The sequence below is a fragment of the Lactuca virosa genome, chromosome 8 (assembly GCF_052849685.1).
Source record: "Lactuca virosa cultivar CGN04683 chromosome 8, Lactuca_virosa_CGN04683_v6, whole genome shotgun sequence".
Classification (NCBI taxonomy): Eukaryota; Viridiplantae; Streptophyta; class Magnoliopsida; order Asterales; family Asteraceae; genus Lactuca; species Lactuca virosa.
This window is the reverse complement of record NC_136433.1, coordinates 63693645-63706990: the sequence shown is the minus strand read 5'-3', so window position 1 is coordinate 63706990 and position 13346 is coordinate 63693645. Positions and strand designations below refer to the sequence as shown.

At 31.4% G+C, this 13346-nt stretch overlaps 2 protein-coding genes across 3 annotated transcripts; one reads left to right on the top strand and one right to left on the bottom strand.

Moving 5' to 3' along the window:
- Positions 1-1595: 1595 nt before the first annotated feature.
- On the top strand, positions 1596-3139 carry LOC145128720 (Regulator of Vps4 activity in the MVB pathway protein). Of its 2 annotated transcripts, none has more exons than XM_079063523.1 (5): positions 1596-1877; positions 1996-2099; positions 2191-2362; positions 2465-2587; positions 2661-3139. In XM_079063523.1, the coding sequence occupies exons 1-5, from the start codon at positions 1692-1694 to the stop codon at positions 2961-2963; spliced, it is 888 nt and encodes a 295-aa protein (XP_078919649.1). In that variant the 5' UTR covers positions 1596-1691; the 3' UTR covers positions 2964-3139. The 2 variants fall into 2 exon arrangements, with proteins under 2 accessions (XP_078919649.1, XP_078919650.1); XM_079063524.1 differs by having other exon boundaries at positions 1597-1877; positions 2465-2543; positions 2661-2834.
- A 631-nt stretch (positions 3140-3770) lies between these two features.
- Positions 3771-5881, bottom strand: AHP2 (Tat-binding protein 1(Tbp-1)-interacting protein (TBPIP)). Its single transcript, XM_079068150.1, has 6 exons — positions 5776-5881; positions 5659-5684; positions 4567-4834; positions 4412-4482; positions 4137-4325; positions 3771-4057 (listed from the first exon to the last, which is right to left on the bottom strand). The coding sequence occupies exons 1-6, from the start codon at positions 5801-5803 to the stop codon at positions 3962-3964; spliced, it is 678 nt and encodes a 225-aa protein (XP_078924276.1). The 5' UTR covers positions 5804-5881; the 3' UTR covers positions 3771-3961.
- Positions 5882-13346: the final 7465 nt, after the last annotated feature.

Below are 13346 nucleotides of genomic sequence, written 5' to 3'. Positions count from 1 at the left end.
TCTTATACATGCGTGCACTCCGCACCAACCCGTACATATATTATAGTACAAATTATGAAGCCTTTTAGCTCACATGTTAGTTCCAGTTACATAAAATGACATGGTGACACTAAAATCACCAACAGGTCTCATATATATTTAAACTAAGAAACTAAGTCAAATCCAGTGTTGTAAACAAGATTGTGTTTTCTGACCTCAAAGCATACCACTTCATCTTCTAATGCTGGTTGTGATGTAAATGGCAATAGCGGATTGTCATGACTATAAAAAAACAACAATTTCAAATACTACGGCATTAAAATGCAATTTTAATGTAAAAAATAACCATTTCGAATATAGTTTTGAACTTGTAGACACCCGATAACAATAGACTAATCTAAATTAATAGTTTTTTGCAAGGCTTGACCCACTCTTTGAGAGCTCTATCCATTTTTATTTTTTACTTTTAGCACCCTATGTAACATCCTTAACCTCACATTTGGCTTTGGTGGTGTAGGTTTCGATTGTATTTACTCAACCATGGTTTCGATTGTATTTACTCAACCATGGTGCTTATCCTTGTAAACATTTCGGAAACTATTTTAATTTAAATTCTAACTACAAAACATGTACACTCAAAGTGTATAACTAACATGGTTGACGGTAATGTACTCTAACTACAAATCCAAACTTCATTTTATCGAAATCTTTAAGAGAATCCAAAATATTGTTCCGGGATGTGGTAGTACCACATTTCAAATTCTCTTTAAATATAAGACCGCATAAACAAATAGAAACCGTTCGCATTCGGGTTCAAAATGCACAATTCCGAAGTTGGGGGGTCATTTTTGTGAATTGCAATTATTTTGGTTATTTACTATAATCCTATAAAAACATATGCTTACTGTTTTGAATATCCCATGTTTATTTGACTAAATTTATGAGTCATTAATTGTTATTTGATTTTAATATGTGGAAACAATTGATGGTGGTTCATATTGTTTTAGGTTTTACATAAAAAATACCATTTCATAGTCAAACATGGTGACATAAACACATAAATTTATTAATTTAACAATATAAAAATGCACTATATGCCAAATCTAACCAAAGGTATTTGTACTAGTCTCATAACTGTAGATCCGTTATTATTCATACCAACTGATAAATACTCACAATAATACATTTATGCCGACGGACAAGTCTACATGGAGATTTTCACCAAAGTTTTGATTAGAAACAAAGTCACCCTTGAATTATTAAAACTACACAAAAGCCCCTCAAGTTTCCTCTTTTGCAATTTAAAACGGACCAGGAAAGAAAATCCCTCATGGCATCCATTTACGCAAATCTTCAAAGCATTATCACATGAGTGTTCACAACAATAAACTCTTATATCCCCTTAGATCTATTGAAATTCTGATTTTTATGATAACAATTCATGGAGAAAATGCCACCAAATGAATTAAGATTTAAAATGTTATTTTTAAATAAAAGATGTGTTTTATTGTACAAATGATAAAACCTAAAGATTACATATAAACAAGTCCCCATAGATCTATTTCATGGTCATAATTGAAAGCGTCAAGTTGGTTTTTTGTTGATTGTCTTTGACCCCTCACCTACTTTGTTTATTTAGCATCTTCTTCGTACTTCCAACTTGTGCATAGTTTTCTTCCCAAAACACTAAGAAAAGAAAACAAAAGAGAGCCATGGGAAAAAAGCTTGATGCGCTACTTGGCCGGAAATTTAAAACCTCTAAGCTTAAAACCACCCTAAACCTTGCCATCCCCCGCCTCTCACAACTCAAAAAGCATCGCCTTGCAAGGTTTACCATCGCCCGCTCCGATGTCATCCAACTCCTCCGCCTTAACCACCACCAACAAGCCCTCCTTCGGGTATATTTTATCTGTCTATCTATTTATCCATCTGTCTATCTATCCATCTATTTGATTATAACGAACATGGTTTTCATAAAAGTTTCAAAGTTTTTATGTAATGGTGTAATTGTGATAGGTTGAGCAAGTGATCAAGGACCAAAACATGTTGGATGTGTATGACATGATACATGGCTATTGCAATCTCCTCATACAAAGGATCAACCTCATAGAACAAGTCAAGTAAGTTGTTTTTTTTTTCTTTCTATTTTCTCACTTTTTATAAACAAAAGAATGATGTTTTACTTACTTTTAAAACTTTTTGTTTTTTTAGTGAATGTCCAAAAGAATTGGAAGAGGCAGTATCAAATCTATTATACGGGGCTCCAAGATGTGGGGAGTTTCCGGAACTTCAAGAGATTCGTGCGATTTTAACAAGCCGTTTTGGAAAGGAATTTGCTGATGATGCTAGCGAGTTACGAAGAAACTGTGGAGTTAGTCAAACTGTAAGATTTTTATATTAAAAAAATGATAATCGTTTTTTTATATAATACAAAGGTTTTGTTACTTTAATAACTAATTAAAGAATGTTAATTTTATTGTTTTAGATGATACAAAAACTGTCACCCGCACAATCGACTTTGGATTGCAGAATGAAGATACTTACAGATATTGCCAAAGAGAATGGTATAATTTTGCAACTAGATTTATCTTCTTCCGAAATACGAAAGGTTTGTAGAGAAATGTAATTAAATTAATAAATTTCATAAGAAAAAATGTTAAAATTCGAATCTATTGTTGCAGGAGAAAGTGGTGGAGAAAAAGAAAATTGAAAAGAAAATGAGTTTCTCTGAGTCAAAAAATTATAAAGATGCAACGGATGCAGCACAAGATGCATTTGAATCAGCGGCTTATGCTGCAATTGCCGCCAGAGCAGCGGTGGAACTTGCTCGCTCAGAGTCATTTGTTTCTGATAGTTCAGATTCAAATTCAGACGGAAATGAATCATTTCATTCCGCTAAAGATTATATTACTTCACAAGGACAACAAGTAAACTTAGAAAATAAGTTAAATTCTACAAAGATCAAAAGATTGTATAGGCAATAACTGGTGGAAGTAGCTTATTGTTTTTTTAAGGTTTCTTTCATTTATGGTGTAAAATTAAATGCTTTTGGTATCTAAAAGTTTGTATTTTAGCTATTCGACTCTTGTATATAGGAAATTTTACAATTTGGTATTTTGTTGAAATTCGGGATATTTTGTAGAGCTTGAAATATTCAACATTGCATTATTATTATTATTATTATTATTATTATTATTATTATTATTATTATTTAGGTTTATAATATTTAATTTTTCATCAAGACAATAAAACAAGATACATAAATCCAATACTATAAAAGTTAAATTCAAAACCAAAACTGAAATTATGTACGTAATTTATCTTTCATATTTAAATATATATTAGTTTGTTTATACTCAATAAAAGACAAGGACATTTGATCGGGTCTTTTTCCAATACTCTTATGACCATAATTTTGCATTTTGATCTTATCTTCGAGACACAAAGGAATCAATACAAGGAGCAAAATTTTGCAGAAATGGTCCCTGTGGTTTGCTTAGAATCGCAAGTTTGGTCCAATCTTAAAAAAGTTGATATAGATCATGTCTTTGTGGTTTAAAAAATTTACAGTTTTGGTCCCTAGTCCATATCAAAAGACTATTTTACCCTTTAAAATTGAATTAGTGTTAGGAATGGAACCCGCTGTCAGTTTCTGAAGGGGTCCAATCTTTTTAAAGTTGATAGATCATGTCCTTGTGCTTTCAAAAAATGGCAGTTTTGGTCCCTGGCCAATATCACCACTGCAATGTAGGAATAAGTGGACTACAAGATTGAAAATGAACAAAAAGGGGTTTCAAACTTTTAATATAAAATGTTTACTCTTTTCTGTGTTTTTCAAATTATCCTGGGGACCATTTATATATTTATATAATACTAAATGTCAAAAAGTCAAGATCATTAACAAATAACAATTAACAATACTAACAAAACTACTAATTTATAAATCTGATTACCTCATAAGCATGCAATACTGGATAGGATATTAGCCTCTAAGACGTTTCTTTCCATGTGGCATTAAAGTAGAATATGTCTGCAAACTCACACCAATATCTTCATCATATTCAACACCAAGTTCCTCCTACACAAAAATAAAAACCACATTAATAAATAATATTTAGGCTATTATTTAATATCTATATTTTTTAAAGAAACAAAACCTTGAATTCGTTTGGGGTTTTGGGTGAATTTTCAGTAATTGTATCCCACACATCTTTAAACATTCTCTTCCTTTTTCTCCAATGACTTATTGCATCTGAGAAAGTTTTCTCAACAGCTTTTCGTTCTTCTGGACTCACTAAAGTTACCCCTCCCCGTAATTTTGCCAATCTTTCTTCCATTTCTTTAACCTAATACAATTATAAGTATTAAAATCCAAATTTATATAAAAGTTTATCGGATAAGAAAAAGGTCAAATTAGTCATTTAAAGAAAACCTGGTTTCTTAGTTTTTTATCATTGGAAAGTATCTCTTCCAGTGTTAAGTTTGACTGCAAAGACTTTATTTCTGCAATAAAAAAGATTATCATGTAAATTAAATATACCAAATTATTAATTTAGAAGGTGTGGAATTGGAAAGATAAAAGATTACCTCCTTCAAGCTGACTGTTTGCTTTCTTTTGTTCTTCCAAGATTTGTTGTAATTTGGAATTTTCTTCCTTCATTTGATTAAGTTCTTCAGTGTTTGGAATCTGAAACTGATCTTGCCTAGCAAGGTATATTTTCTGTTTTCCATATTCTTTAAATGTTATTTTTCCACTATCAGCAAGAGTGTCAAGAGCTTTCTGTATTGCAGTCTTTTTCAGGTTGAATTTTTGCAAGAAATCAGCAACAGTTTGAGAGTTCAGTGGTCTATTTTGCTGTAGAAATCAACATCATAAAAAGATATGAGAGAAAGAATCAAGAAATCAACATAACAGTTTGAGAGTTCAGTAGTCTATCATTTCATCAGTCAATGCTATCCTATTTTAAATGCCCTTTTGAACAATTCTTTTGGATATTCTCATAGATTCTTACATGTGATGTGACACGGTTGAAATGCAAATTGTCAATTCATAGAGTTCCAATGTTAACAAAATTACACTGATATCAGACCTTAGTTTGCATAAACTATATTGACCAAATTGGATTATCCATTTAGATAACTTTTTCCTTGAGTCTGTACGTTAATGCCCTTGAAGCTAGGAAAGTAAAATGGTTAAACATCAAATTCATGTAGGGAAAACGCCTTGTATTTTATATGAAACGGATCTACAAGCTAGATTGAAGAAATCTTAATTGATATCATCTAAAACAAACTTGTGAAACACTGCCATGTTTGCAGTTCTGAACGTTAATGGAAAACATGATTATGTATTCATGTCCACTATTGTAAATGGTTCTTCGCAATCTAGAAGAACATCTATGCATCAAAAGATCATGACAAATCACAAAAATGTTGTAGCTAGAAAAATTCAACCGATAGTATAATATATCCGCAATACTTGCACCTCATGTCAGAAAGTTGAAGATATCCATATGGAAACTAAAACATTTTGTGTTAGTTGCAAAAGCTCTGAAGCAATTGTAAGGGAAAATACTTATTTTAGAACATGCAGATTGAAGGGATCCGTTGCAGTGCTTATAAAAACCTCGATTAACGAAGTTGTAGCTACAAAAATTAAGCTCGGATATTGAATTTTACCTCGTTGACGAAGTTAAGCACGATTCCTGCAAATTATACAACGGCGCAGGGTTTAAAAACAAATGGATGAAAATATGAACTCGAAGATTGAATTAAAAGAGATGAGATGTAATTAACCTTCGGCACTATCAGATTTGGGAGCCATCGGATCGATGTAGGGTTTAGAGTTTAGAGTATCGAAGAAGATGGAATAGCGCGGGAAAGTTTTTTGGGACACCTTAAATAGCACATCCGAAAATGGAAATGAAGGCGATATGGATTCGGGTGGATGGGGCTCCAAGGATGGAAACCATTTCTTCTAGGGTACACTGATTTTTTATTTATTTTTATTTTTTTATTGTTTGTTAGGACATGACTTTTTTTTTTTTTTTGAACAGCGGGGGTTAGTGATTAGCAGTTAATGGCACGGAATTGTTCACGTCAGAGTTAGAACTCGAGACCTCCAATCTAAGAGGCAAAGTCTCTACCAAGTGGACTAGTCCCACATTGGCTTGTTCGGACATTACTTGTTTTTATTGCAACTAAAATATTATTTTTCTACAATAATAAATTTTTTTATATAATAAAAATTAGTTATTATCGGGATGGCAAATAGACAACAATATGAAATTTGATGAAGTATTTATGTATATGAATCAAAATAAGTGGGATAGTAAGTGTTTCATCAAATTTCATATTTTAAATAGTTTATGGAAAATATCAAATATTCTAATTAATTATGCTTGTTGTCTTAAATTAGTCATGAGAAAAAAAAAATTAAGTTCTTATGACATATCATAAAAAATTTACCGGTTAGATTAAGTATTTGTGTTCTTGTTTTATTGGTCAATAAACTGTTTTGGTGCACTTTAGATCATCTTCAAGGCTACAACTAAAAATTACCGTATTTTTGTATAAAAATTCCAGAAAAATTATTTTTATCTCCAACTCCATACTAAACTTTACATAAAAACATAATTTAATATTATAATATTTATAAAATAATCTTATTTTTTATATTATATGATTTCATTATGATTATTATAATATATAATTTATTAATAATAATAGCATTAATTGATTAAATAATTAAATTTACAATATAAATATGGTGAAAATTAAAATTTAAAAATAAATTGAAAATATATAAACTATAAATAATAAAAGAAAAAAAAACATTAAATATAACATTAATATAAATTAGTTGTGTGAGTTAGTATGTTCATTCCACAAATATTAATTTAATGCATTTCAAAGTTCGTTATAAGCGTCCTTATCTTTGATGTTTTTATGTCGAATAAGAAATTCTTGAAATCGTACATCAATATCAACCACCATTTTAAACTCAATAGTTGGCATTTCACTTAGTTCTTCGATTGTTGCACTAACAACACGTTCATCTTTAATGATCATATTATGCATAAGGACACAAGTTGTCATTATATCATGCAATATTTATTTTCTCCATAAACGTGCAGTCGTACAAGTCCTGCAACAATTGTAAAACGTGATTGCAATACGGCAAAAATACGTTCTACATGATTCTTGTTTCATTGCAAAAAAAAATTTATTTGGGCCACGTAGATCATGAATAGTCGGAAGAGTATCCCATTTTGGATATATTTCGTCTGCTAAATAATAGCACATACCATTAGATTGATGGTATAAATAGGAGCATGTATATTACCTTCAATAAGATTGGCAAAAAGATCTGATGTCTCACGCACATTTATACCATTATTTGATACTAGTATACCACAATATGCATGTCATATCCAAATATCATAATCAGTTACTGTTTCACGAATAATATTCACACATCCACTACCCAACCCAAAGTCGTTGGACAATTCTTCCACTTCAAATGCATACAATCTAAACTGACCAACATTCTTAGGTCACCTCGTTGATCAAACAAAAATCTTATTAGCGCAAAATCCAAACTACAAGAAATGTTTTGTATTTGGACATGTGTGGAACATCCTCAAAGGTGTTGGAAAATTCATTGATGCCACTCCAACCCCAAGTACCGAAAAGGTGGTAATTTCTCTCGTTCTCAATCATCGTCATTTGCATCAAATATACTATCTTTGGATCTTAACGACAACGTAGATGTTAATCTTACCGAAATACCTATTGGTGTGAAAAAAAAAACAAAAAGCAGATCTTCATAATGATTAAAATATACATAATATATTGGAACCCAACAAAAAAATGCATGAAGTCTTAAGGATCGGAAATGAAATCACTTTAAAAAACCTTGAAGCTAAAAAAAATCAGGTAACAAATGAAAAAATCGTTTGGTAACATGACAAGTAGGAAAAACAATTATTTAACGATTTAAATAATATTTTTTATCCTAAGTTTCATGAGTATATTCAAAATGAGAAAAAACGAATAATGAGGAACAGACAAAAGAATATCAACAAGATGAACACGGTTAAAGATCTCAATGCCAACCACATCAATACTCATTTTAGCCTTCCAGGATGCGCTATCTTGATGCATTCTAGGTGGAGTAAATGTGTTCCATATATGTGTTGGTCCTTCTAAACGTGCTCTTGATGATGTCGAATGCGTTCTCAACAGCTCAAGAATGCACTATAGCATGGTAAATGAACTTCTTGCTTATGAATGTGTTGGTATAACCATTTTAGGAAGATGTTTGATTGTGCCAATGTGCACGGCATGTTTACATTCACATTCCCTCAATGTTGAGGATTCTAGAAGCGGTTCCATGGTGTCTTGTGATTGGTTGACATCCATTTTGGCGTAAGAATGGATGAGCCTAACGTAGATGCCTTTTATGGAGGATGCTCATTTTATAAATAGGGGCAGCTATGTAATGTCCCAAAATTCAAGACCAAAATTTTCATTTTAATAATAATAAAACCATATTTCAAAACGTATTCATAAAACCACAATAAAATCGGAGTATAACCAAAACATCCGAATACATCATAGTCAAATAAAATGCGGAACAATATGGGGTGTGTATGTGTGATGCGATCACCCCGAGCTCTTCCCCTTCGATCTGGATATACCTGAAACATAAACTGAAAACCGTAAACACGAAGTTCCCCAAAATACATCATACCATACACATATCAAACACATAATGGGCCCCACCCGACATCCCCCCCCCCCCCCGAATAGGATCTATCAGTAAATAATGGGCCCTTCCCGTCATCGGGCCCCACCCATAATACATACAAACACCTAAACACATGCAAGAATCACAAAGATAGATAGCATACAAGATAGTCATCAGGCCCTGCCTGGCATACATAACGTATATCATACATGCAGTGTCACACATACAACTAGCATCCTAAACATAATAACCCATGGGCCGGTATTGGTGCCTTCGACCCGCCAAACACAGTGAGGAAACTCACCTCAATCCGCTGATAATCAAATACCCATCGGGTCGCTGAACCAGATAATCTTGCACCAACTAACAAATAATACAACCTTAATTATTAAATAATCCAAAGTCTAAAATCCAAGGCCCAATCTATAATCCATCTTACTAAAGGGTAAAAGACCATTTTACCCTTCCCAAAACTGGTCCAACATCTCATGGCCTAATCCCTAAAAGGTGAGGGCACTTATAGAAGCTAAGTTATAACCTAGTAAAAACTTGGAAACAGATAGAAATAATGGATGGTGTACTTAGATTTCACATTGATATGTGAATTCTATAACTACTTAACTGTAGAGACTACCTATATTCGGGTCACTCTTTGACTCAAACACCTTTTCATGAATCATATACACACATTATGCACTTTACCTAGTAGTAGAAATTAGGTTGGAGCCTCATAGAAACTTAAGTCAAAGTTGAAAACTAGGACTAGTATACTTGATTCCTCAATTTCGCTTGAATCTCGAAACCACTACATAGAATGCCAATAAACCGATAAAATAAGTTACAAATATTATTTATAACTATAAAAGAGTTATAATACCATAAGATAAATTGAAGTCTCAAAGATTCTATTGATTTTGATATCTAAAGATTTACAAACTCTCAAAAACCCTAAATGCCCCAAAAACCTAAATTTATTAAATTTAACCCTAAAAATTCTATAAAATAGTTATGAACCTTATAATTTGATTTTATAATAATTAAAATTATGAAAATGCATTCAAGGAAAAAAAAAATTTAAGTCATTAACATTCACACTTAATTTATAAGTCAAAAAATCAAGGTTTCATGAATAAAAAGTAGGTTAGGGTGTATATTTTATAAAAAGATTAACATTTTTACAAAAGAATTGAAATTTTTATAAAAGTAAAAGAGAAAGAGGGTTTTATACCTCAAAAATTCGGATCCCTCTCTCCCCATATCTCTCTCTCACACTCAAAAGGCACACACTACTCATTTTCACTCACTCTTCACTCCACCTCTTTACATCCTTCAAGAACAAGTTTTTCTCTCAAACTCTCTCTTCCTCTCTCTATACCCACGAAATGTTATAGAAAAATGGCCCCAAGAACACACCTTAAACTCTAAATATTCATCATTTGAAGTAATCTTGAAGGTAATCCCGAATTTTCTTTCATTCTACTTCACTTTTCCTTCATGTTTTGCTATTTTCTTCCACTTTCTCCTTCTTCTACTCCATTCTATGGTGAAATCATGAACACTTGCTCATACTCACGGTTTTGATGATGATGGTGATAGGATTTCACCCAAAAACAACATGCATGTTGTAAATGGTGAAATCCAAGGACCAAAACCTAAGTTAAAATCAACATAATGCACTTTTCTACAAGTTTTGGGTACAAATCACCACATGCACCCTAAGCTTTCTATCAAAAACGATTTTTGAACATTTAAAACTCATTAATGGTCTTCAAAACAACATGCATGTGATGATCTTCAAGCTTAGATGCTTGATGATCAAAGTTTGTTGTTAAAAGCTTTCAAATATGTTCATAAAGGATTTATTCCCAAATAAATATCTAAAACAACTTTTCTGATCACATCCGATGTTTCCCAGTATTTCCATAACAAAATGAGATGTTCTACAAATTTTCAGAAAATAATTCATTTTTATCGAATTATTATAATTATTGCAAGAAAATAGGGCAATAATTAATATAAAACACTTTCTGAGGTCTATAAATCCTAGGTAAATTCTTGGACGACCCTTAACGTTAATGATGGCATCTCAGTGAGTTTCATCGTTATTTGTTACTGTTTGCTATGGTTTTGAATTTTCTATTTGTTTAGTTCAAATAAATCATAAAACCACTTTAAGGAATGTGAAAAGGCTATATACGATTTTTCTCAGATCCTACCTAATGTGGAGTACTCAGAAAAATATTTTCAGAATTTTTCATAATGCATTCCTATTTTTCCCTGATTTTTGTATTTATAATGGACTAAAAACGGGAAAAATAGTTCTACTTATCCAAAATTCATGAAAATTTACCAGAAGGCCTTATAATATATTAGAACTCTAAATAAAATTTTGGATGAATTTTATATTCATTATGCTATTTTTCTTCTATTTTCTAAAATTAAATACACTTAAATCCACAAAATCGGATTCCAGTAGATAAAAACCACCTTTGGTATTTTTCCCAGACTATTTACACTGTAAATGAAGTTTACAAAAATTTTGGTAATTTACTTTAACTGTTTAATAATTATTCTCCAATTAATGATTATTTAAGAGGATAAAACCAAAGAAAATAGCAAGACTAATTGAAAAATATCTTTTATATTTTTCACATCTTCTACATGTATAATAACAATGGTAAAAAAAGTTTGGTCAATTTTGGAAATAATTTTCTATTTATTTAAATTTTTATTAGAATAAATGAACAAAAATCATAAAATCGGGTTAAACAGTATATAAATCCATTTTTATATTTTTCGCAGCTTAAGTATGTCTAATGGCAGTATCATAAAAAGTTTGGGAATTTTTATCATTTGGATGATATTTTTTCACGAATTTATATTTTTATGAAGGCTTAAAATTTTGGAAAAATAGTTAATCACATCAAAAATTCAAAGGAAAATTCATGGAAGACCTCTACTGTATTTAGAATGAAAATGCAAAGTTTGACAATATTTGGAAACTGTTTGATAATATTTTTGATTTTTAGGAGCTTAAAACACCTTTAAATGTGTTGAAATACCCTCAGTTAATATTATAAAAATCTAGAAATTAATATCCAAAATTGTCTTAATCACATGAGTTATAAAATTTCACAATTTCAGAAAAATGTTTGTAACTTATCAATATTAAATTTTGACACAATATTGGCATAATTCTATTGTAGTAGTAAGTATACTAGTGTTAGATTTCGATTAGAGACTCACTAGCGAATACCATTATTGTAGGAATCGATAGTGGTACGAGTGGAGCGTAGTCAAGGCACCATTTGCATCATCTCAATGTATTTGAGTATTCACGCACTCCCCTATTTTCGGTTTTTATGTTTTGGGGTGGAAAAGAATGTCCGAAAATCTATTTATTGTTCGTTGTATTTAAATTGATTTGTATCAAAATTGATTGCTATATTTTGCTATGTATGTTTATGAAACTTGAAACATGAGGCCTTATCGTCTTAAGTCCCTTCCCTTATACTTTAATCCAACCATTAACTCTTTGAGCCAATGGTCATTATGGACAGCGCTATTAGGAATTGACAACTCCTCACTAGCCCGATTGCTTGAGTGCATGATACCATATTAATCTATGGAACGATAAGCATAGAGCTTGATAGGGCATCAGTCATAGGCTTGGTTGTGAACTCATTGTTTGCTCATGCACATACAATCTTGTTATTTATTATAGCAATAAACTTTGTTTCTTGTTATAGCAATGTTCTTGTATTTATGGAAAGTTTTATACCAAATCTTGATTTTGTAAATCTGTGAGTACTCACCAACTATTTTTATAGTTGACGCTCTTTTTACATGCTTTTTCAGGAATCATCTAGTAAGAGGCACGTAGAGACACATCACTTTTTGGAGCATCCGCATGTGTTGTATTTCAATTTTCATTGTAATTTCTTTTAAAAGTTGTTCAAACCCATTGTAAATTTGTAATGATTTTTAATACTATGGTTGGTGTTGTCTTTTAACTTTTGCTATGAAACCCTTTATACTGCCACACCTCGTGTTTCCGCTTTAGCGGGGTGTGCCAATAACCTAAACAGGTCATCCTATCATTGACTAATCAGTACTAGCATGCAAGTCTATAAGCTCATACAACAAGCATACAAAGGCATATCTCCTAGATATTTATCCGTAATCTAGCATGCGATTCACAAATTCACAAATCAAACATATCATAAAACATGTATGAGTATTTTGGGAAAACTTACTTGAGCTTGGTCGATTGCATACACCACACCCTTCCTTTTATTAGAAAAATCTATTTTTATAAAACATTTCCTTTTAAAATTCTACTAAATCCTCAGTTTAAGTTCAGACACACTCGAGAGTATGCCTTAATCCCTCAAACCAAGGCTCTGATACCAACTTGTAACGTCCCAAAATTCAAGACCAAAAATTTCATTTTAATAATAATAAAACCATCTTTTAAAACGTATTCATAAAACTACAATAAAATCGGAGTATAACCAAAACATCCAAATACATTAGAGTCAAATAAAATATGGAACAATATGGTGTGTGCGATGCGATCACCCCCAACTCTTCCCCTTCGATCCGGATATACCTG